The following is a 22701-nucleotide window of genomic DNA, read 5'->3' as shown; positions in this document are numbered from 1 at the left end:
TTCTAAATTGTTCAATTCACAACTATCCGGGGCAGGGCAATACATTTGAAAGCTTTTTTGGGGGGTGGAAAAAATTTGTAAATTGTTAGAATCATGACTACCGAGGTTAGGGCGATAGTCCACAAAAGGGAATAAAAATTTACATTTCAATAATAATGTGTTCTGTTCGAAATAAATAATTTGGAGTAAGACAATCGTCAAAAACTGTTATATACCTAAAACCACTCGAATATACAGATGTAGTACATACGTAGTATTCTTAGTCGAATTTATACCTCATTTAAACTCCCTGTCAGTTTAGAGTGTTTCAAATTCCTGAATTTAGAAATAAAATCACAAAACAAGAATGGCATGTTAAAGCACCATGATTCAAGCTAAAAAAAAATTATAAATTGTTTAGCTGTCGCAAGTGCTTCTCCAGACAAACACAGATCCCAAGTTCTTTGTTCAATAATATAACGAAAGAGTCACTTGAAAAAATAAATTCAATGGAATTACGAGACTTTTGAAGTTTAAGTCGGATTGATATTAACAGTGTTTCAAAAATCAAATCGGGTTTGGAAATTTGATATTTTGGATATTTGATGTAAAATTGTACAAAAGTGTTTTGATTATTTAAAATTTGAATATATGAATCAAACTTATGACTTATTAAGCAAACAAGACTTCTAAAATATAAAAAAGGTGGGATCAGGTGCTATTGAGGAGCGAGCATCTCTTGACGACCGATCACAATCGTCGTGTTTTCCTTGCCATGATTGGGAAAAAATCCGTAGACCCTAGATCATTGTCTAACAATTAGTTAAAATAAATATCAGTCAGGATCATTTAATTATGGACTCTTTGGTGTTGAATATGGTTTGCTATGCACCAGAAAAATATCAATATTGACCGAGGCAAAAACATCAAAAAGAGTCCCTAATTAATTTATAATAAAGTGTGGATTTGAATGAATAAGACACTGAGGGCTGCATGACGACACCATTTTCATTTTTTTTTTATTATTAAAAGCATATGCAATATACAACATAGTGGATATAAATTGTAACATACATCACAATTAATCTTTTTTTTGTTCATATCAGAGTAGTTATATTACTTCTATAGAGAAGAAAAGAAGAATATATAAATATATCATACGTGTCATAGGTATATAACAAACATTTTGTTTTCTTTTATAACATTCACAAATTTATCTGTTCAGTAGTTATATTACTTCTATAGAGAAGAAAAGAAAAATATATAAATATATCATACGTATCATAGGTATATAATAAGCATTTTGTTTTCTTTTATAACATTCACAAATTTATCTGTTCAATTTAATGCAATTATTCTAAGAGCGTATAAACATAGAATGTATAATACATAGGGAGAAATAAAAAAAATATTGAATCCAGGTAGCAAAGGGAGTCCTATTCAACACCAGCACTGTCCATAATGAGGACCCCTAGCTACCACACATGAAGACTGGTTTCTTCATGTGTTGGATATGTCATTGTCTACACCATAATTTTTTTTCATAAACAATTTGCTAAGTCATTGTACAGTAATGTTGTTTCTTATTTTACCAGTTTTTTTCACAATAGAATTTTGTAAAACAAGCCAATTTTTAACATAAGATTTCAAATTTTCTTCTGACATTCTTTCATTATTGAATCGACTCTTCATTTTATATTTATAGATTGTAAAACAAATAAATGAGATAAGATTATTCAAAATACATGTTTTCTCTGATAAATCACCAAAAAATCCCAACATAACACGTTTCCATGAAACATTAAATTTTAAAAATATACTAATTTTCCTCCACAAATATGTTGTAATTATACAAGAAAATAAAAGATGTTCACTATCTTCTGATACATTACATAACTCAAACATTGGTGATACATCTTTATTCCATTTACTTACACTTATATTAGTATTTAACAGACAGTTAATCAGTTTGTAATTGAATTCTGCAATCTTTTTGTCATACATATTATAAATTTTTGAAATGTATATATTCTTCCATAATGATTTATCTTCTATGTTGAAATACTTATTCCACTTATTCTCATATATTGAATTCTGAAATTTGGATTGAACTAAGACCGAATAATAAAAATCACTTTTTAGAGATTTGATCGATTTAAAACAATTGTTTCTAAACAAAAACGAGTCCTTATTATGAATGTTAATATAATTGGCATAGGAATAATCAAGCCTTGATTTAAAAGGTCTTAATGTCTTTTTTAGCATAATATATTCACAGTAAATATTGTTTTTACATTTTAATTTATCCCAAAAGTAATCTATTGCATGTATTTCACCGTTTTCATCAAAAAGATCTTTTACATATAATATACCACTCTTGATCCATTGTTCAAAACATAATGTTTTAGAATCATATCGGAATAAATTATTGTGCCAGATGAATTGGGATAAAAATTCTTCCTTCAGAATTTTGTTGTTTTGTTTGATTTTTTTGCACTTATTAAACATTGAAAATACTTCCACATAAAACTGTGGGAAATTAGTCAATTCCCAGATTTTTTTGTCATTCAAATTGCAACTCGTTGTTTTAATGATATCATTTATAGATAAATTACTATTTTCCAATAGACTATTTAAAGTAAAGTGTGTGATTGTATCTTTATCCAATATTCTTCTTACCCACGAAGCTTTCGCAGCAGAAAATTTACTTTCAATATCAACGATTCCTATTCCTCCTTGTTCAATTTTACCAATCAATGTATTTCGTTTAATCCTCTCTCTCTTTTTCCACAGAAAGTTAAAAATGATTTTTGAAGCTCTTTTAAAGAATTCTTTATCTGGATTAGGTAAAATAAACGCATTGTAAACAAGCTTTGATACCGCTAAAGTATTTATTATTGTACATTTTCCAAATATTGTTAAGTTGCGTTTTCGCCAAACACTTAAGATTTTTTCAAGTTTTTCAAGTTTACTTAGCCAATTTTTTTCATAACACACGTCTTTATTATGACCTAAATATATTCCAAGAGATTTAACACTTTCAGTTGCAATTTTTACACCGTATAGGTCGTTATTATTGCAATACTCATCAATTAAACATTTGTGCAGTCATCAGCATGTTGGACTATCTTAATATTTTTTGAGGCATTCTCATTAAATGATAGGCCATGTATATTTTCATTATTTCTAATTTGGATAGCAAGTATTTCTAATACGAAAATAAAGAGAAGCGCAGATACTGGACATCCTTGACGTATTCCCCTTTTCATTGAGCAAGATTTTGAAATCCAGCCGTTATTTTTAATTTTGAACGTAGGATTATTATAAAGAGTTTTGATCATATCAATGAAGTCTTCTCCAAAGTTGAATTTTCGTAATGTTTTAAACATGAAGTTATACTCAACAGAGTCAAATGCTTTTTCGAAATCTAAGAATAACAATATGCCATCAAGATCGTGATTCATACAGTGCTCGTATATATCAAGTATCAGTCTCGCATTTTCTCCAATGTATCTTCCTTTGATATATGCACTTTGTTCTTTTCCTATGATTTTTTTAGCAACAGGCTGTAATCGTAAAGCTAAAATCTGTGCAAAAATTTTAAAGTCCACATTTGTGAGACTTATAGGTCTGTAATTTTTTAATTTATCTTTTTCACCTTTTTTGTAAATAAGGGAGAGTATTGCGTCTCGTTGTGAGAATGGTAGAATTCCGATCTCAATACTTTTGATTAAACATGAGAAATATATATCTTTAATATCATTCCAAAATATTTTATAAAATTCTGCTGGAAGTCCATCAGAACCAGGAGATTTGTTATTTTTCATATGATGAATGGCGTCCTTACACTCAGACATGGTCGGTAATTTATCGCAGTTATTTCTATCATTTTCACTAACTTTAGGACATTCAATATTGTCAAGGTATTTTTCAATATCTTGATCACAGATTTTTCTACTCTCATATAATGCATTATAAAAATCGACTAAAGCTTTCATAATATCTCCATTTTCCATAAAGACAATATCGTCGTCATTAGTAACTTTATTGATCGTATTGTCGCCCTGTTGCTTTTTTTCTAAATTTAAGAAATATGCAGTACTTTTTTCGCCCTTTTCCATCCAGATAGCTCTTGATCTTATGTAAGCCCCTTTACATTTTTGTGCATATAATTCATCAATTTCATTTTCAAGCTGTTTTTTATATCTCATATTTATATGCGAGTAGGGTTTATTTTCCAATATTTTAATTTGATTCTCAATGAAATCAATTCGCTTTCTTTTGGATACAGCATTTTCTTTAGAATAGGCTATTGTGAAATTTTTAATTGATTTTTTCAAGCATTCCCATTTAGAAACCGGATCAGGATCATGAATTCTAGATATTTCTTGTTTGATAAAGTTTCTCATTTCATTGCAAAATTTTTCTTTGTTGAGAAGTGACGTATTCATTTTCCAATAACCACTCCCTCTAATATTTTCTGCGGTACAAACATCAAAGTATAAACCTAAATGGTAACTAAATCTTGTCCCGTCATAATTAGGAGCTTTTCTTAATAAAATTTGATTAAATCTATAGCAGAAGCTTTCTGACGTAAATACGTAGTCAATTCTAGATTTTGGATTATTTTCCCCATCATACCATGTGTACCCCTGTTCGTTATTTTTATCACTAAAGGACCAACAGTCGATCAAATTTAATGATTTCACAAAGTTTCTAAGAGCCTCTACATTTCTATTATTTTCGATGATATCTATCTGACAGTTAAAATCTCCACAAACTATTAAGTTATCTAAGCTTTTAGCATATTTATTGACCCATTTCAACATTTTATTTAAAAATATGATTTTGTCATTTTCTTTATTTGGCACATAAAAATTGGCCAAACTTAAAATTTGTTCAGATAATTTAACATTTACCAATAATTTTCTACCGTCAATCGAAGAATGTTTATCTAGTATTTCGATATCAAGATTCTCTTTAAACAAAATAGATACACCTCTACTATATACTGAATCAGAAAAACTATGAATTTTATACCCAAACCAACGTGAATTATAAATTACTTCATTTGCTTCAATAAAATGTGTTTCTTGCAAGAAAATTATATCAAATTTTGCATCTTTAATCCATTCAAACAACAAAATCCTTTTACTATAAGTATTTAAACCACGAGCGTTTATAGAATAGAATGTTAGTAAGTTTGTACTCATTTACATAAAGCTATATTTGCTAAATTACCCCTGGTCCTTTACATTTCTCTTCCTGTTTGAGTTTCTCCTGGCCTCCCGAATGAAGCCGTCCAGATTTGTCTGATTTTCGTCGGGGTTCTTATTTTTCGGAAGTGAGGTACTTCTGAGTCTTTTTGTAAGTTTTGATGTTATCCTACCCAGAATCTGTCCTAGCCGGTTTTCGCCCGGCCATTTTTCCGGATTCGTATGGAGGGTAGCATCTGGATATAGCCCGGTTCCCCAGAATATATCGTTAGTTGCTTCGGCGAATAGTGTTTTAGCATCTGAATTTTCCAGTTTCTCGCGAAGTTCCGGTACCTGAGTAGCTTTAGCATGTATGATCTCCTCCATTACCGTTTCTTTTTGATCTTGCCACTTTTCTGGGATCTTCACTTTATCTCCTATTCTCTTAGCCTCAAGAGCTGTGGGAGCAACGCGGATGTTTTCGGTAGTGTTGAAGTCTCCAGATCGAATAGCTTTCGTAAGCTGGTAGGCGTGCTCAGCTGATTTGTGGGTTTCCCCGAAGACCTTAACATCACAGGGAAAGAAATTGGATAGGGGGTTTTCTTTTCCTTGAAACACCACTAATCCATCAGCAGGTTCGCTATAGTGCTCACAATCTTTTGATCCCGGCTTATGTCCAGTTTGTTTGCATACACGACATGCGATTTCTTTTGTACAGTCTTTGGCCCTGTGTCCTGTGTCCCAACAATTGTAGCATTGCACCCGAGATTCACCCTTTTCCTGTCCATAATGATACAATCTACACTTGATATCTGCACATTTTACAAATCTGGGCAAGGATTTTCCTGGTTCCATAGGCTTAATGTAAAGAAAACGGTTGCCGTTAAGCACGCTTGTCATGCGGTGTGTCGTAGGATGTCTGACTTTTTCGTACTTAATGTCACTTTTCAATTCTACTTGGAAGCTGTCAAGCATTTCCATAATAGCGCTGTCATCAACAGATAATGGCAAGCCGCTGATTGTGACCTTAAGAACTGGATCATTCGGGCTATTTGCCCCTGTAGTATAGGGATTTGAGTCATATACCTGTATAGAAAGGTTACGAAGCTCGAATCCTTCAATTGTCAATTTTGTCCTACCCTCTATACACTTAAGATACACACGCCAAAGGTCTCTATCTCGCTGAATACAGTGGATGTTATCTCCGATCTTATCGTGAATTGCCTCATAGAGATCAAAATCAGTAACCCTGTTATTCTGATCAGATTGAAGATCCTTGTTCTTCAGATAAATTGGCTTGAGCATTATGTTTGGAACGTCTGAAGTCATGATTGTTAACAAAAGGCTTACCCGAGAAGTTCTCACTCGTGAACTCCGCGACACGGTAAACAATTGTATACACACATACAAAATGCAAAATTTCACAATCACATCGGAAAATCGCATAGAAATTGGCTGAATTTGTTTATCAATACCTCTTATGTTGTTTAGTACACAAAATAAGGTTTTAAAATCCCACAAATAACTATAGAATTGTCAAAAACCGGAGCAGGTAAAAAGAGCGTCCATCTACCTGACCGTCACGTGACTTCCGACACCATTTTCATTTGCGAACTTTCGTAGTTAATTTTTTTAATAAGTCCAGATAACAATTTGTAACCTTTGTGTTTTCCTTTCCAAGCTTTGCTATGCCTGTATGTAAGACGTCCAAATGTTTAAAAATTATCATGCGAAAAGTTTGTCTACTATTTTCTCTGCTCTGGTACAAAGCTAGCTGTAGCCTTTGCAACCATAGAGTGTTTTGATGGTTTCCATTAAGTTGATTTAAGCAAGAGTTATTCCCTATCATCTTGTAGGTCAAAATTCCCAGATCCCTTCATTATTCAACCAAGTTCAATTTGTTATACTAGTTTCTATGCAGGCACTTGACGTTACTTATTTTTCTTGTAATAAAAAGATATTCCCCTACGTAATGATGAACATGGTACAAATCAGCGCCATTTTGAATTTTTCCAGATCGGTCACATCAACTTGTATTTTCGTCTGAAATGCTGTGAAAAAATTCCCTGCAAGCATATTCTTTCTGTTTCCAGTCTTTCGAGGTCTAAACTTACAAACAGTGCAACCAGAAGCGCACATCGCCCTTGCAAATATTAGAAATTCGTCGTCAAACTCGATCTACTGCTTCAAAAATCTCAGAAATGGCTATACGAGAACAAAAATAAAAATTAGGTTTCAACAAACGTACATTATTTTATGAGATCAGTTCTGGTGTAACAGTTGCAGTTTAATTTCATTAAATAAATTAAATATATCACAATGTTTTACCCATTAATATAGCGTAATTTAGACAATGAATTTGTAAATTAGGAAATTAAATTAAATAGCAATGAATTAAAATACTTGAAGTCCGGCAAACACTGTTGCACATGTACATATACTTTCGTGTGTACTCAAAAAAATATGCAAATTGTTAAATATAAAATGTTTTATCTCAGATTAGTGAATATATAAAAAAACATCTCAGCTGGAAAGAAACGGACAGCCGTACCAAATTCTTTAAATCCACATAATTGTTTAATGTTTGTGGTTAGAGGTAAGTAAATGGCTCCTGGAAGTGGTGCCTGACTTGCTCTTGGAATGAATCACTTCCATATAAACGGTTGTTCCTTAAATCACTTTCACATTAAATGTCCTGAAAGTCCAGAATGCTACGAGTCCATAAAGATACTTGTGGTTCAATCCCCTTGACTGTTCCCTAAGGTTCTGGTTTCATCTCGTAAGTCCTGTCATATTTAGCTTGATATTCACTACAAGTCTTCTTCTTAAAGCATTAAAAAACCAGAGAAGCAGTATCTTTTATAAATGGGTGATGTGGGTGGGTGTTTCAAATTTATAATACACAATAACTAGCTGGAAAATTTTTACCGACCCAAGATGATGCTGGAATATTGAAAAAGGAAGTTGCAACAAAAGCGCCCTCAGATGTTTTTATTAAAAGGGGGAATAATCAACTAAAATATTTGACAAGAACGATAATTACTAGGAATAAGTACTGAAATTTCGGTAAAGCATTTATGCACTTCCTTCGATAAAAGCAGCTAATTCAGAGTGAATTAGCTTTGAATATTATCTCAGATAAGTGCATATAAAAAACATAAAGTGTATACAGTGTATTTAATAAATTCTATTGTGGCGAAAGTTGGGCACGGCTGTTTATCCAGAGACACAAATTATGAAAAGCTATCGGTGTCTCTGGCAACAATCATACATGGAGTGGAAGTGATGACCCTAATAAAATAGTATCGAAGATGTTGGTGATGAGTAGATTAAAGAAACATGTACGCATGTATATCACTACACATGTAGAAAACAGGAATATATAAGCAAAATACATAAACGAGAAAAGGATAACATATTTAAAATCCATTTTATGTCCGAATTAAAAGGAAACTGTACTAACTTATTACTGGAAATTAGTGGTGTTCCAATCATCGATCATACTCGAAACTCAGTCGATTGCTGGCATTATCCAAGTAATCGATTGCATTTTACCATTTACTTGTTGATATACTTTTTACATGCCCGATTATAAACAATAATTAGTTAGTAAGAGTAGCCCGAGCATGAATTATGAAATTCTTAAAGATTCCCATCACTACTGGAAATATTATTACAGTGTACCTATTTATTGGAATACAGCTGTATATGTATATAAAATTAACCTTATTAGAAAACTGGAGAAAACGAACAATGATTGAATTCGGATAAGTGTACATGTATGACCATACAAAGGTGAACATTTCATTGAACACATACCCTTTTGAATTCATGTGCTTAAGAGAAAGCATTCCCTAATGACTGTTCAAATTTGCCTCCAGCCCTATATATATATTGATCAAGTGCAATAGGACATTGTGTTGAAATTTAGAATAAAAACAAGGACCTACCAATTGGTATGAAACATTAAAATATGACCTACTTGTGGGTTAAATTTACTAACAAGGTCAATATAACAGCAATAGAATTTACAAAATCTAAACTTTAAAGAAGGTTTATCTGTGTTTAACAACCTAAGTTAAAATTCTGGTTTAAGCTACTACTGATTAGCAAACATGGCACAATACGATTGATTTAGAAGTAATGTTTTAATATACCATATAATGTTAGCTAGCTTAGGAAACCCTACCAAACTTTTAGCAAGAAAGTAAATTACATGTATGTTTAAATTAGAATTCAAAGGATTTTTTTTAATTTTAAACATTGGTACAAAATGTAATAATTTGTTTACGGTATTTATTTGTTTTTATAAGAATTAATTATAATCAGCTGCACGTCATAATTTGATTGTATGATGTATGTGTAAAAGTTTAATTTTCATAAAAATGAAAAAAATAATTAGAGCATGTAAAAGACTACAATGAAATAGGTGCAGATCACGTAATTTTGTAGTGTGTGTAGATTTTGAATGTTGTATGTAAGGGATGGAATCAATTATTTTACATATGCAACCATGCAGATATATGCAGGTCATGATCAATAGTTTTATTCCCTTCATTTAATTATGCAGTTTGTATAATGTAAATTAAGGGCTATTATAATAAATCAATTATAAGGACAACAGGCCATTGGGCCGCGAACAATGAACATGGTCATGCCCAAGTTAAATTCACCAACAAACACAGATCTATAAATATGCTAGGTCTTTTTTTTGTAATCATGCAGTGTGTATGTTTAGTCTATGTAAATTGAGGGCTATAATTCAAATACACAAAGGGCAATGGGCAGCCAGCAACGTGCATGCCCCAAATCAAATAATCAAACAACATCAACCAACACATATTCACAACATACAACATATTGTAGCTTTAGGTCATGATTCTTTTTATGTAATTATGCAGTGTGTATGTTAACTTTATGTAAATTAAGGGCTGTAATTCAAATACACCAAGGGCAATAGGCAGCCAGCAACGAGCATGCCCCAAATCAAATAATCAAACAACACCAACAACACATATTCACAACATACAACATATTGTAGATATAGGTCATGATTTTTTTTGGATTTTTTTTGTTTTGTTTTAAAATGCATTGTGTATGTTAATGTATGTAAATTAAGGGCTGTATGAATTCAAATAGAACAAGGGCAATGGGCAGCCAACAACGAGCATGTCCCAAATCAAATATTCAAACAACATCAACCAACACATGTTCACAACATTCAACATTATTTATACATGTAAGCTACACATACAATGTAGCTGGGAGTTCATGATCAGGTTTTTTTAAAATGTAGTATGTATGTTTAGTGATGCATGATGCAAAATGCAAGTGTTAAATGATCTGTGAGTAGTTGTGTTTTGAATTTATAAAATTGTTAGATGGGCTTTATTTTGTATGATTCAATGTATTTAAATTGATTTTAGTGTAAAGGGTATTATGAATGAATTGAAAAACAAATAAAATTTGTGTAATGTGCAACGGGTGAATCCATAGATGCATGCATGTCTAGAACATTCATGGACGATATTTCAAATAAACATTGTTGCTAAAAAGGAAATCAACTAGTTAGATATATATTGTCATGAATTGAAATTGTCTATTTTGTTAAACTGTTAAGACCGTCTTTATAGTCTAGCACATAAAGCTTCAATAAAAGTATGGTAATGGTGCCTAAACTTGCAAGACACTACCTATAAATTTAAAGAGAGGTTAAAAGAAGATAAAGCAGAAATAAAATTGTTTACACTAAGTTAGGCAAAACCTTAAACCAGGAATTATCATTGGACTTCTACATGTAATATGTGTTCCTGATTTTGTATATGCATGACAGGTTTGCTGGAAGTAGGTAAAATTTATCTGGCTAGAATATGATAAAACCATCCAAAATATTTGAGAGAAAAATTTTTAAATTGTATTTAAGGATGTACCTTACTTTTATATGCAGTGTTTATAACTCACTGTAAAATAAGCTGAGCATGCACGGCTGATTGCTGGTTGAAGTTGTCCGCCCTGCCAAAAATGTACTAGCCCGCAAAAATTGTCTTTGAAAAATTTTATACAGCAAAAATGCTAATAGGGCTGACTATCAACAAATTTAATCTTTAACCTATAGGCTGCATGATGGATTTTACCCATTTGCTTGTTACAATTTGCAACCAGTAATAGTTGATTAAAGAGTTTTAAATATCGATCTGAATTTTAAGTTATGGAAATTTTTTTTAGTTTTCTCGTCCAGCTGGGCGTCAATGCGTATAAATTTGTGCAACTCAGGCGGTCAGGTGCACGGTTATTTCAAACCCTGTTGAGAACCATGTCAAGTGTCAATTATGGTAATTTAAATGATAATAATGTTACCCATTTGTAATTCATAAAATTAACAATAAGTAAATAACAAGTGAATTTACATTTTCCATGTCAGACTGTTTTACAAGAAGTCATGACTATATTAAAACAATTTTAACAATACATAATTTGCTTTCAGTACATGAATTATATTTTAATTCTTGAATTTTACCATTAAAAATGGAACCCCTGAATCGTTGTTCATAGACGAGCAAAACATTGAGGATATGAACAACTTTCAATTAAACTAAATTTATAAAGTTTCAATTCTGAAATTGACTTAACGGATAGAAATATCGGTGTTGTTCTTCGGACTTGATCCCAATTACCTTTTAAGAAATCGATTCGCAGGGTAATAAAATATTTAGTCAATAGTGTACACATGATGTCACATGTAAACATAAAGTGTTTTTCTAAACTGGAAGTTGAATGTTCAAACTAATTTAGAAAACCAAATCCGGAAATCAATCGCTTGTCAGATCAGCAAATGCTCGGATAATGTTGTGGGGTATAGAATAATGTGTTAAAATTAATGTTATTTATTACATTAATCTAGTAAGTGCAATCGACCCTAATTTTAATTTATCGATCATAGCTATCCGTATCGACATGCAATTAATTTTTTTTAGAGTTACCCCCTCCCCCCCGCCCCGATCTTAATAATGATTCTATCGTGCTGGAAGGCTTGGCAACGACCCCCTATTTAATTATGTATTCTGAATACATTTTTATCTACCTAGACCCTCTTTTTATAGCTAAGACCCCATTTTAATAGCTTTACAGGATAACCACGCTACTCCCCCCCCCTTTATTAAAAGGGGGAATAATCAACTGAAATATTTGACAAGAATGATAATTACTAGGAATTAGTACTGAGATAAGTACTGAGGTAAAGCATTTATGCACTTCCTTCGATAAAAGCAGCTTATTCAGAGTGAATTAGCTTTCAATTGAATAAAATATACAAATGTTGTTCTGTTTGAAATAAATAATTTAGAGAAAGCCAATAGTCAAAAACTGTTAGACTTACACGTACAACCACTCGAAAATACAGATAAAGTAATGAAGTCGGATTAAGAACTCATTCAAACTTCCTGTCTGTTAAGAGTGTTTCAAATTGTTGAAATTAGAAAAAGAAACAAGAAGAGCATATTAAAGTACCACTATTCAAGCTTAAAATTCTGTAAATTGTGTAACTGTCGCAAGTGCTTAGAGAAATAAGTACATATCTTATTTTCTTTGTTCAATAATAAAAAGAAAGAATCACTTGTAGAAAAAAATCCAATGGAATAATTAGGCTTTTGGAATTTTAGAAGTTAGACTGATATCGACATTGTTTCAAACACAAATCGGGTTTGGAAATTTGATATTTTTGATATTTGAAGTAAATTAAACTTCTAAAAACTCAAATTGTGAAAACGTGTTTTGGTTATTTAAGATTTGAATGTTTGAATCAAATTATTAACGTTTGAAATTTGAATTTAGAAGTTGACGTTAATTTTTATATAATCAAAAGTCGAAAAGAATTTAAAATTCAAATATCATTTTTGGAAATTTGAATTTTGAATATTTTATATAAAAATCTAAATTATAAAAATTTCAAAATCTGTTTTGAAATTGGAAAATTTAGATTTTTGAGTTAAAATATTAAATTTTAATATACAAAATCTGTTTACGTTTTTGAAATTTAGATATTTGAACTTATACATGTATATTAACATTCTAAAACTTAAAATCATTTTAGAAAATTGAATTGTTTAATGTTACACGGACCTTCACGGACCACTTTGTATGTATACATTCAAAGAAAGTGATGCAGAGTGTCACAAGACGTGTTTTTGATGGGTTTGCTATACATGTATACTTTAAGATGAGCAACATTGGTAACCAATAAATTTAACTTCCTCATTCATCACAAATGTGAAAAGTTTAGTAACCTGTTTTGCAGTTCTTGTTTTACTTATCTTGGAAATAATGTTATTTACTCCACAAGTGATTGTAGCATTTGGAATAATAACAATTCATGAGTATTTCTGTTTCGGTAAGTTTATTTTCATCATCAATAAGGAAAAACCAACCTACACTTTCTTGTTTTCTATTTAGCGTTCGTAGTTCTACGCCAATTGAGAGCAGGGCGAAAGGGCGGATAGAACACGTGGGAGATATTTTCCATGAATGAAGTTGGCAGAATACATGAAACAATAGTATGGCCTAGTCCCTTAAGGAGGCTTTTACGAATAAAACATATACGACTTATACAACAAGCTTAAATGATCGCACATCGACATTCTCAAAACCTCATGAAAATTTAGCCTATTTTCACTATTTCGCCAGATTTGCAATTGCTTCCAGGGTGTGCTAAATGACCTAAGCTTCTGTACCACACAAAATTCAGACCAACACTTGTGCACTTGTGCATACCATTGGACAGCGAGAGATAATAGCTCAACCACCTCGTTTGCAAGCTACAATTCATACTATGAACCCAACCCGCTTTTCTGAGGAAATCCCGGAAGAGTGATTTTTTATTTTAGTTTTGTATTTCTAGCCCATATCCCATAAATAGTAGTAGTGACACTTAAGTTTCATATATCAATAAAATATACAAAACCAATTCCCCACAGATGCACAAATGAAATATTCTAGCAATAAAATTGTCTAAAACCTTAGGCTTCTCATTTCCGCCCTAATTTTTTTTCGCCAGCGTGGGGCAGTGGTTAGAGCGTCTGCCTCTAAAGTCGCGAAGTATAGAATTGATCCTGAAGTCACGGGTTTGAATCCCACTGTGGGACGTGGAGACCTGTCCTTCGGATGAGACCGTATAAACCGAGGTCCCGTGTCGCAGTAAGTGCTGGCACGAGAAGAACCCTCACGACTCATTGGCCATGTGTAAGACAAAATTTGCAGCTTTCTACAGGCAAGTGGTTATTATGGCACGCCAAATTCACAAAAACGACCTAAACATAGTTTCACAGTTTATAGACTTGGTTTATCGGCTGTAAACTATAGTTTACGGACTGTAAACTATAGTTAAGGACGTTAATTTATATTTTACATCTGTAAACCATAGTTAATGCGATAATCTATGTTTCAGAGCCGTAAACTATACAACTGTACTTAACACTGAAAACAATCATTTGCGATTGCAAAACATAGATTATCGGATAAATACAGTTTCGCGATTTTTAAACTATGGTTTACAACTCTTTTAACTCTAGTTAACGATCTGAAAAGTATAGTTTAACGATTTGTGAAACTATGATTAGCACTATAGTTCACGATTGTAAATTATAGTTTACAGACGTGAGTATGTGTTTATCAACAAAATCTATTGATAAAGTTTTATTACAGAAAGATATAGTTAGATTAGCATTCGTAAACTATAGTTAACAACCGTTAAACATACTTTTACAGATGAAAACTATAGTTATACTTAACGAATTGTTAACTATAGTTCACGGTTTGTAAACTATAGTTTATATATAAACCTAGTTTATCAACTGTGAAACTATGTTTAGCTCATTTTTGTGAATTTGGCGTGCTATAGGTACATGTAGCGTTTACATACGAGTTAAAAATTCTCAAAAGGGACGTTAAACAACATACAATCAATATTTAAATTTTGACCGGTACTTAATCTGAAAATATCCTCTGACACCTTATACAGTACTGAACTTTGGACGAATTTCTTGAAATTCAAAATTCACATAAAACGTATGGTTTTCAGCCAATATTCAACACAAGCGTATCAAGTTAAGAAAATGAAAATAGTTCAATAGAGGGAATAAACATTGAGAGGTATTGACGTTTCCAAAAATATTTGCATATCAATGACGAATTAAGGGTTTTGGTCTCTCACATTTTCCAAATTTATTTGACTGCTTAGCTGTGATAATCCACATTAAGTATATGAATGGCCAAAAGAAAATAAAAATATCTTTGAAAAGTTGTTCCAGACCCTCGCAAAGAGCATAAAGATCTATGATTGATTGTATACTGTTTAACGTCCCTCTCCAGAATATTTCACTGATATGGAGACGTCACCATTGCCGGTGAAGGGCTGCAAATTTAGGCCTATGCTCGGCACTTACGGCCTTTGAGCAGGGAGGGATCTTTATCGTGCCACACCTGCTGTGACACGGGGCCTCGGTTTATACGGTCTCCTCCGAAGGACCGCCCCATTTAGTCGCCTTTAACGACAAGCAAGGGGGTACTGAGGACCTATTCTAACCTGGATCCCCACGGGGACATAAAGATCTATAAATCAAGGCAACATCCAAAACAAATCCCGATGCAAATCACATGTTTTCCACGTAACACAAAGGGCAAACTAACCAGGGCTTTACTATATCTCCTCCGACTGCAAAGCAAAGTAATATTTGAAATGGTCAGCTTTAAAGGTCTTCCGTAACAAAATGACATTCAAATGAAATGAAGGACAAAATATTCTGAAGAAAAGCATTGGAAATGAAGAAAAAATATTCAGATAAAACCATATCCTGAATATGGAGAGGAGTTAACCCGTTGACGGATTGATATGCATGTACTTTCTGTTGGACCCTATCATAAAGTGCGAAGTTTATAGTGCGCATCCAACAACCGCGTATAATGGGTCAGGCCTGGTCACTAGTCGACAGCTCCCTACTATCTAAAGATTATAAGTAGTATCAAATTTTGAAAGTTGCTTATTTAAATTAAGACATTTTAAAAGATGTTCATTTTGTTGACTTTAATAATTTGGAATCGAACCAGTTTCTGTAGGCCAAAACAAGATTGAGTTGAAAGTCGGTAGGGAACTATGGCAAACATTTTACATGTAATATAAAGATCCCTAACAAAATAGCTAGACTAAAACTTGTGACACTGAAACTAAATGAATAACTACTTGCACTCTTGACTCCACTCTGCTAAGTACTCTTAATACCAAATCATCAACATGTATGGAGTCTTCAACGACATGTATAAACATTCAACTACAAGGAAGAAAAAACAAAAATCGCCTGCTGGTGTTTTAGTCCAATAATACGACTTTAAAACGCATATAGACTATATAATAACTTGATAAAAAGCATTTTATAAATAAGTACTAGTATGTAAATGCAAGGAGTTCCAAACAATTAAAAAGCAAGTTTTTTTTATTATGTCTGAACTTTCACTTAATTTAAAATTTTCTATAATTATGTAGTTTTAAATATACGGTATCCATTAAGACGAAAGATAGTCCTAATATTCATTATGCTTAACCGTAATAATTTTATTATTTTAAATGGATTTCAGGACATTCGATGTAACAACAGGTTGTTTTTAAATGTTAAAAATTTTAACAAGTGTCAGGATGTTTTTAAAATAAAGAATGTTGATACACATGATACATAATCAGCAAAGCGTCCTTCTACTAATAGCGACAAATTAATTGCAGAGGTTTAGTTTTACTGTTGGGAGAGATGGTGCATACCTTTTAAATCCCTCAAATTCAGATTATTAAATGCTTCACTTCCGAATAGTCTTTATTTTTTAGAGGAATATAAACGTGTATTTTACGTTACTGTATCTCATATATATTTCATAGTGACATAAATGTGGCATGCATAATTAAATTTTATAACATAGGATTAGATATATTACGTGTGTGTATAAACAATCTGTAAAGAGTTTATATGGTTTTAATTACATACATGTAAATATATACTTAAGGGTCCTCCACACACACAGCTTATGTTCTCATATTACTGCGCATTATTTTTAACAAGCATACCAACCTTTTAAAACTATCCAGGGATTAAAGTGTGAAGTTTCAAGAATTTTTTCCCAAAGCGTTTTCATACCTTACACAACAAATTTTGTCTTACCCTTTTGTATATTTTCAAGCTCACAGAATAACCATAAAAACTTCATTTATCGATCAACATATTTTTGACAGAAATTTATTTTATTTATAAAAAGTACATAAAACTAATTTTCTCTAAAATACATCTCGAGAAAAATCATTAAGGACTCCTTTTGTAGAGAAGAAACATTAATGAATTAGATTACATCAAAAACTTGAATTAAAATAAATGCAGTGATGTAGAAAAAACATTTTCAAAATCTTTGGTAACAAAGTTCCTTTTGGGGGTTATCTTTCCTGTTGCCCGGAACTCATAAACTTTGGCAAGTCTCCGCAAACGTCACCATACTATATTTAGTAATTACTGGCCACTGAACTGGACAGATATAAAAGAGGAAAACTGAAAATTAACACTATTTTATCAGTATTTATAAACACACAATGAGATAATGTATTATTGAAACGCACAAATTAGTATGCCGAAATTTCAACTATCAAAACACTCGGTTGATTAGCCTTAAAGTATAAATAACCTAAACGTTTCTCGTCATACCCGGTACCTGTTGTCCGCGAATTATTATGTAACATAATCCCAGACTTCTGTTGTTCTTTTGTTTTAAAAAAAACACACATCTTTTTCCATCGGTCACTCCGTTATCATGCCATGTGTTCATTGTTTACAAACCATGCTAGGCCAAATCGTTCATCCATAAAACTAGATAAACCGGAAGTAAAAATATTTTTTCTCTATATACGTCACAAGTCACATGATGTGGAGGACCTTTAACAAACATTGCATTAAAAGAAATACAAAAAATGAGGATCACTTAAGTTTGCTCTTAAATATTGATATGTAAGCGACAAAACAGCATTTCTCATTAGCAGTTCAATAATAAGTATACATGTGTATACAAATATATACCTACAATTAAATAAAACAGGTATTTTAGGCATCCCTGGTAACAGAGGACTAATTCTTGGAATATGGAATCCTGCAAGGATAGCCACCATCACAGAAATACCAAGAGCCCAAGCAAGTTATTACACAAACGTCTCGACGTCTTTAAATCCACAAAATGTGCAGATAACAAGTATTACTTCCGATGAAAAAAATAAAAATGTATTTTTCGCTGTTCAAAACTCAATATATGTATTTCAAAAGTTCAACATCTGGCAAAATGAATCAAAGTCCATTACACTCAGTCTCGCATATAAAGGAAAATCTGCAGCATTTGGTCAAATATCGTTTGACTTTGTTTCCAACAATCTTTACTGGTGTGATTCACTTCTAAACTGGATAGCCATGAAACCAGCGTATGGGCATAATGATTCAATACACAGAATAATTGTTCAAGATGACTTATATCAGCCTGAAGGACTGGCACTAGATCCAGACGATGGGTAGGATATATATGTAATAATCTGTTTCCAAAAAAAAAAAAAAAAAAAAAAAAAAAAAAAAAAAAAAAAAAAAAAAAGGAAAAAATCTTCTCTTTCGTGTATTGAAAAAATCTTTCATCTGAATAATCAGTATATCATTTTGAAAATTTTCAAAATTAATAAGTGAATTACAATTAAGTTTTCTTTTCAAATTTTCATTTAAGCATACTTATTAATCAGTTGGATTTTATTCAAATTCTATTCCTCTATTTTTTAACGGGTCTTTTTGTATTTTTTTTTTGTGTGTTCCTTTTATTTTTTTTTTATTTTTATTTTAGATGATATACAAGGGGTAATCAAAAAGTTCGCGAACTATCTCTATATCTTCAAAACCACAATTCAGATTAGAAAAAAAAATGGTACACACATAGCCATACACAAGTTCTATAAATAACATATGCTGAATAATGTTTTGCTCCTTGTTTGTGACGTCACAATGTAAAAATGACGTCACTATATAGGACACTTGTGACAAAAATGGTTGTCTCAGTCGTACTCATTCAAGGAACGCCTGTAAAGATTTATTGTATATCTTAAAAATTCCTTTGCAGTAGCGTATAATAATTTGTACACAGCTTATTAAGACAAAATACATCCTATAAATTTAATAAATGTTTGGACTGGTCAGTTAAGTAAAGGAAGGTAGATGGTTAAAAAATGATATTTGTGATATGTTGCCCAGTAAAAGCAAGTTTGAAAAGAGATGTGTTTTCTAATAAAAACAATTTGCTATCAAAGACCTCCAATTTACACTTTGAAAAATAGCTTAATTAATTATTAAATACCTACGATATCATTTACATTAGATTTTAAATAGATATGAAAGAAAGGAGGCACTGAATCTCTATCCACCTTGAATAAACGTCTCTCCCGAGACAAAAAAATTAGGTTTTGATAGTCGTCATGCTTATTTTTGGAGAGAATATTCTTGTCTACCCATTCTGTTGCAGAGATTTCACCATTTCTGACAAATGAACTGTTAATTCTTATTATAAAATTAATTTACATGGAAAGAAATATTAAACTCAGAAAAATCTTTCAGCTTTTGTGACAGAATGCTACAAAGGGGGTCACGTGACCGCCTTTATCACATGATTCGCGCATGAGCAGAACGACGGTGGCTGATATCCATTAAAATTGAAGAGGATTAATTTAAAATGTAATCAACATTGAAACCAAATATTATTTCTTATATGGAAGATATTTAATTAGTTCGCGAACTTTTTGATCACCCATTGTACAAAGAAATATACAAAATCTAGTTTATGGTTGTTTGAACCAGTTTCTTGTAAAAGTAAATGTTGATGGTTGAACTTTTTTTATTTTGATACATAAAGTATTTTGTTTTTGTTGTTTTCTATTTAACGATAGATTGATGTTCTTTTCTGACAATGATCTAAATCCACGCATTGAAAAGACCTCCATGGACGGAAAGAATAGAACTGTAATAGTGCACACCAGTCTAATACGAATATTGGCCCTCTCTGTTGACACTGTCAATGATTTATTGTACTGGGCAGATAATGGTAGACAAACGGTAGAGGTCAGCCATTTTGACGGGTCGAATAGAAGAGTACTTAGAAGGAACAACCAGGTTTCATTGACAGGGATTCACTATCATCAGGTTTTGTGCATTCCGATCTTGGAATTCGATGTTAAGAAACTTTGCTATGCCTATCATTCTTTATGTGTAATATCTCTAGATATGATCCCACTTTTATATTTTCATCATAACCTACGTCCATAAAAAAGATGAAAAAAATGTTATAATATTCATGTTTTCTAATAATTCTTTTAATTACCAGAGTATTTTGCATGCTGCAAGCGCTGGCTCAAAAAATATATTTGGATTTGATGTAACATCGGGGTCCGTACTCTACAAATTAACGATGGCATCTGCACAACCATTTGCTGTTCATGTTTATGATGCAGAAACACCAATCTCGTATTATGGTATAGGCATATACATTTATTATAACATTTTTCTTTGAAGTTACATGTACGTTTCAAACATGCAGTTCTTCGAACTTCACACATTTTGTAATTTAGCTTACTTTTTTTATAGAAATAATATGTATATGTAAATGTCTCATTTACTTCGTTCCTTACTTAGCTCCTTGTTCATCCCGAGGATGTCAGCATATGTGTGTCAACACTCCTGCAGAACCCACCTGTCTCTGTGCTGAGGGTTATCAATTGTCAACGGATGGTTCTACATGCACAGGTATATTGATGTTTCCATTGTATTCACATTCAAATGTATCCGACATTTTGAAACACCAAGAAAGTGTACAATAGTACAATTCCTTCGCCGAAATTTGATCTTTACCGCAAAAGCTGTATAGAGTTTTACTTTGTGCAAAAAAATTTGTAAAAACATAAATTTTGAATTGCTCATTTGATTTTTAGCAGCAACAGTTGAAAACTAAGGAAAATAAAGAAACTGTTACACGTTTACATACATTTCATTTACTTATAAGATAATTAAATCTTGATTTTTTTAAAATTGTGCAGATCCCTCCTGGTTTCACAACAAAGGGTTCATTGTTAGCAACGCTACAGCGTTCTCTATGTTGGAGGCAAACTCTGTCAATGGAAGATTAGAGCAGATTTATGTCCTGAACGTACCCTTCTCTTTTATTGAAACGTTTGCTGTAGATGCCGAATCAGATCTTATCTATTTTGTGGACAGTGTTAATAAAACTTTAAAGGAATTGAACATCATCAGTCGAAAAATTAAAACATTGGCTTCTATTGAAAATGCCAGAGGTAAATTTTTTTTTTTAAATTATCTTAACAAAAGTATACAATAGATAATGATACTTTCGTCATTTTATAAATTTTGAATAAACAGGGTTGCAGTAATACAAAATTTACGATATGGTAGTCATGTTGTAATTTTTTTTTATTTACGCAGCCACCCTTTGTATTCAAAATTTACAACATGGCAGTTTACTCTCTTATATTCTTTTATATAATAATAATAAGCTATTCTTTATTTAGATATTTGAAAAAAATATGAGAGTTTTAATCCTATGGTGCATTAATTTAAAATAAAATCTTGCACATTAGCATTGTTTTTGAGATTAATATATCTCAAATTATCCACTAATTATGGTAGTTTTGGGCATAATATTGAAATCATAGGCAATGTTTTTTTTTATGCATGCTTGCATAAAAAAAATGAATTAAACAATTTGAATTTGATATATATTTTGATCTTCTATAGTAAAAACTGATTAACTATGAACATTATAATTTACTATAAAACTATATTTCTCCGGTATTTTGATTAACCTACGTTTTTATTTTAGTATCTTTCAAGTCCCTTGCTACGAACAATATTTTTCGAGAACCATCAAAATGCATGTTATTTCAGTAAAATAAATACTTTTAAGGAAAGAATGCTTACATCCTTTTATTTAATATTTCTCAGCAGTGACATGAAAGTTTAAATATAAAGTACACAGTTTAATAGCTTTTACTGAAAATGATAATTCTTCCTCTTCGCAGGGAAGTTCGAACTTCAAACAGAAAAAAATAATCCTTAAAATTATCATTTAAAATCATTTGCTGCAAAAGATTTTTTTTATCTTAAGAAATGATTTAAGTTGTTAATTGTTTAAAGCCACTTTCGAAAAAATTGAAATAGACACAAGATCTTAGTTTATATGCGTAAAACAAATATAAATTCAACCACGCCAGTGTTAGTTTTAGTTCGAAAAAAATAAACTATAAAGGTTTATATGGGACATGGCAAAAAAAGGATTTTTGAACGAGAAAGAAAAATTCAAAGCCATAATTAAGACTGAATGAACACATCAATTACGTCAAACTAGATGTGATAGGCTTAAAAAGGCATCTGCATCTTTTTCTTTATATAGAGCACATAAAATTTCTCATCCTATAGGTAAT

The 22701-nt window shown here is 31.6% G+C and overlaps 1 protein-coding gene across 1 annotated transcript in view; it reads left to right on the top strand.

Moving 5' to 3' along the window:
• The window catches only part of LOC134229449 (low-density lipoprotein receptor-related protein 2-like), a 99575-nt gene that overhangs the window by 20449 nt on the left and 56425 nt on the right, over positions 1-22701 (top strand). Inside the window, exons 2-6 of the mRNA XM_062711200.1 lie at positions 18297-18747; positions 20158-20410; positions 20592-20739; positions 20900-21010; positions 21301-21555. Of these exons, the coding sequence (XP_062567184.1) occupies positions 18297-18747; positions 20158-20410; positions 20592-20739; positions 20900-21010; positions 21301-21555 (1218 nt within the window). The remainder of the gene's footprint in view (positions 1-18296; positions 18748-20157; positions 20411-20591; positions 20740-20899; positions 21011-21300; positions 21556-22701) is intronic.

Source organism: Saccostrea cucullata, unplaced genomic scaffold (genome assembly GCF_032062105.1).
Source record: "Saccostrea cucullata isolate Sc308-1 unplaced genomic scaffold, CSIRO_AGI_Scuc_v1 ctg1109, whole genome shotgun sequence".
NCBI lineage: Eukaryota > Metazoa > Mollusca > Bivalvia > Ostreida > Ostreidae > Saccostrea > Saccostrea cuccullata.
The sequence above is the reverse complement of the archived record's forward strand: the minus strand, read 5'-3'. Positions and strand labels throughout refer to the sequence as shown.